The sequence below is a fragment of the Fukomys damarensis genome, unplaced genomic scaffold (genome assembly GCF_012274545.1).
Source record: "Fukomys damarensis isolate Sample0158 unplaced genomic scaffold, DMR_v1.0_HiC HiC_scaffold_24, whole genome shotgun sequence".
NCBI classification, from domain to species: Eukaryota; Metazoa; Chordata; class Mammalia; order Rodentia; family Bathyergidae; genus Fukomys; species Fukomys damarensis.
The window spans coordinates 7,425,886-7,428,599 of NW_022900936.1; the positions used below are offsets into that span (position 1 = coordinate 7,425,886).

The following is a 2,714-nucleotide window of genomic DNA, read 5'->3' on the forward strand; positions in this document are numbered from 1 at the left end:
AGTTGTCAGTCGCTGCTACAAACCATGTGGCACAGAGAGGCACTGACTGTGTCTTCCTGAGTTTGCTGAGCCCTGAGCTACACTGTCTCTTCTCTTGACCTCATTTTAATGCTGATTGTACCTCTGAGATGAAGTTGGATCAGCATGAAAACCACCTGCAGAAATGGGCATTCAGAAAGAACTGATTTGAATTAATTATTTCCAGAAATTTTCCCTTTTCTCTCCCTATATCACAGAGGATATTGAAAAGATTTCATACAATTAGTATTCACTCAGTGAGTAGCTTACTCCATTAGATTAGTGGTAGACTAGTACTAACCTGGTGATTTGGATTTTTTTTTTTTATTGGAAAGGGATATTCTGGACACTTTAATTGGGTTATATCAGGCCATGGTACAAAATGGGACCACAGATGGAGGTGAGTTGAGTTTACCATTGTTCGGGTTTTTTCTCCGAGATAAACTGTACTTGAGGCCCCCCAGATTCTGAGCCAAGCACCAGCAGGGTGGGGTGGGGTGGGGGTCTCTGCTCCCTCTTCTGGGCTTTTGGTCGCTGAGGGCCCCGCCATGTCAGTTCTCACCCACCCTGGGCAACAGGCGTTCAGCAGGATCCTGTCCCCTCTCCTCTCCTCATTTAGTTTCCTGGCGTGGATTCTGGACAGGACTGTGACACCGATCTTGGTCACCCCATACGCACTGTTGGGCCAGCCTTCCTTCTCATGCACTTTGTTCTTTGTGTCTTCCACGAACTTGTTCATGAGCCCCACCAGCTCCTCCTCGGTGATGGTCTCACTTTGGAACTTCTGTTGCACCTCTTAGGGACAACGAGACTCAATGTGCTTGACACGTTCACCGCTGCCTGAAGTACATCGTGTGTGCTGAAGTGGAGAGGTGTACTCAAGTATGGTGAGTCACAAATTTGCTGGGATTTTAGAGCAGAATATTTCCATTTCAAAGACGTTAGCAGGAAGGCTTTTAAGAGGAATACAGACTGGTATGGGCACATGAGGAACTCCATTCCAGCCTTCAGGTTTTGGGCAGGTGTCAGGTTGACACTGAAAACAGCTGCCCTCTGAGGTCCTAGTGAACACAATCTGAGAACTGGTAGAACCTGCTGGGAGGACAGGATGGGAAACAGAACAGGAGTTGAGAGTAAGGTGTACATGTAAGTTTACAAACCTAAACCACAACATTAATTCATTTTTAAAGTGCCCAGTTGCCTTTGTGGGTGCGTAAAATGAGCTGTGGTTCATCTGTTATGTATGTGGGGCAAGTACTAGAACAGTCGATAATAAAAGAAACACAATAATATGTGACAGAACACGTCAGTGGGAGGTAAAATGAGCCTGGAGCTAGGCAGGGTCAGACTATGGAGATGGCTATGCACCGTGCTAAGGGACTGCTGGGCTGGGGTACCCAGGCAGACAGTATGGAGAAGCCTGGAAAAGGGAACAACTCAGGGAGGCAGGTCTCAGGATGGCTTGCAATGTGCAATTTGATACCTGCTGTAGGTATCAAACCTGTTGTAGAGTCTGGGAGGAGCCAGACCCTGGAGACACTCAGTGGGCACAATATCAGGACCAGGAAAGTGATTATGAAAGTGCAGAGCAAGGTGTCCAGCGGGTTACTGGTGCATTCTGAGCCGACTTAGGGAGAAGGATAAGCACTGTCCCGATATGTTTGATTCAGACAACAGGAGATGATGGAAAGGCACACATACATATGTGTGGGGTCTCTGGCGGCGTTCTAGCTACTATGTTTGAGTCGCTTTAGGGCAAGTGGTTCTACTGAATTGGTGGGAGTAGAGGCTCCAGCATCCTGAATCAGATCACTGAGCAGGGACGAGGGATAGGATGGAGTCCCAAGGGCCTCCAACACAGAGTGTAACAGAATTGAGAGCTTATGTGAGGAAACCTTTGACCCAAGACTTGAAGGAGCAGGAAGAGGCAGATGCAAAGCGCAGGGGGACAGAGAGCACCATAGTCAAAGAAGTGAGGAGAAAGCAGCAGACCACTCCTGCAGGGTGGAAACAGAGCAAGGAGGCTGGTGCAGTGGCAGCTGCAGAGGGACAGGAAGCAGGGCCTGGAGATGAGATCCCGGTGGGTGCGGACAGGTCAGCACCAGACTTACCATGGGTCTTATTAAGAGTAAACAGCCCCATGTTGACATTCAGGGTACCAAAAAAGTTTGTTTTCATTGTCACTCCTGCTTGAATATGATGGGGCGTGGGATCTCTCTCTTTTAGGTGAGAAAGACAACAGATTTAACAAATAGTAGCCTTGGGGTGGATTTCATTTTTTGAAAAACAGTGAGTGTGAAGTCCGATCAATTCCAAGGGAAGTGTGAATTTACCGTGTTGCACCAAGGTCAGTCTCCTGGTTTAACAATGTTCTATTATTTCTGTAACATGGAAATGTGGGAGCCTGGGTGAGGTTTGCCCAGCAGCGTCTTGGGGGTCTTTTATTTCAAAATCAGTTAAAAATTGACCCCAATGGGCCAGGGATTTAGCTCAGTGGTGCTGCCTCCTGCCTCCCAAGCGCAAGGTCCCGGTACCAAATACAAATAAACAAAAAAATTGACCCAGGTGACCTAAACCTTAGTCACACATAAACTGTGTTCATGAATCTGGGTCAGGCAGGCACAGCCCACCCTATGGGCGCCCCAACTCCTTACTCTTGAAGGCGATGCCCGCGTTGTTGACCAGCACGTCCGCCC

At 48.1% G+C, this 2,714-nt stretch overlaps 1 protein-coding gene across 1 annotated transcript; it reads right to left on the reverse strand.

Moving 5' to 3' along the window:
* Nucleotides 1-363: 363 nt before the first annotated feature.
* On the reverse strand, nt 364-2,256 carry LOC104853393 (carbonyl reductase [NADPH] 1-like; the record flags this gene model as incomplete). The annotated part of the gene is given in 3 exon segments (XM_033755940.1): nt 364-507; nt 509-813; nt 1,905-2,256. Coding segments are annotated over 3 exon segments (735 nt in total), but the record flags the coding sequence as incomplete, so codon positions are not given.
* Nucleotides 2,257-2,714: the final 458 nt, after the last annotated feature.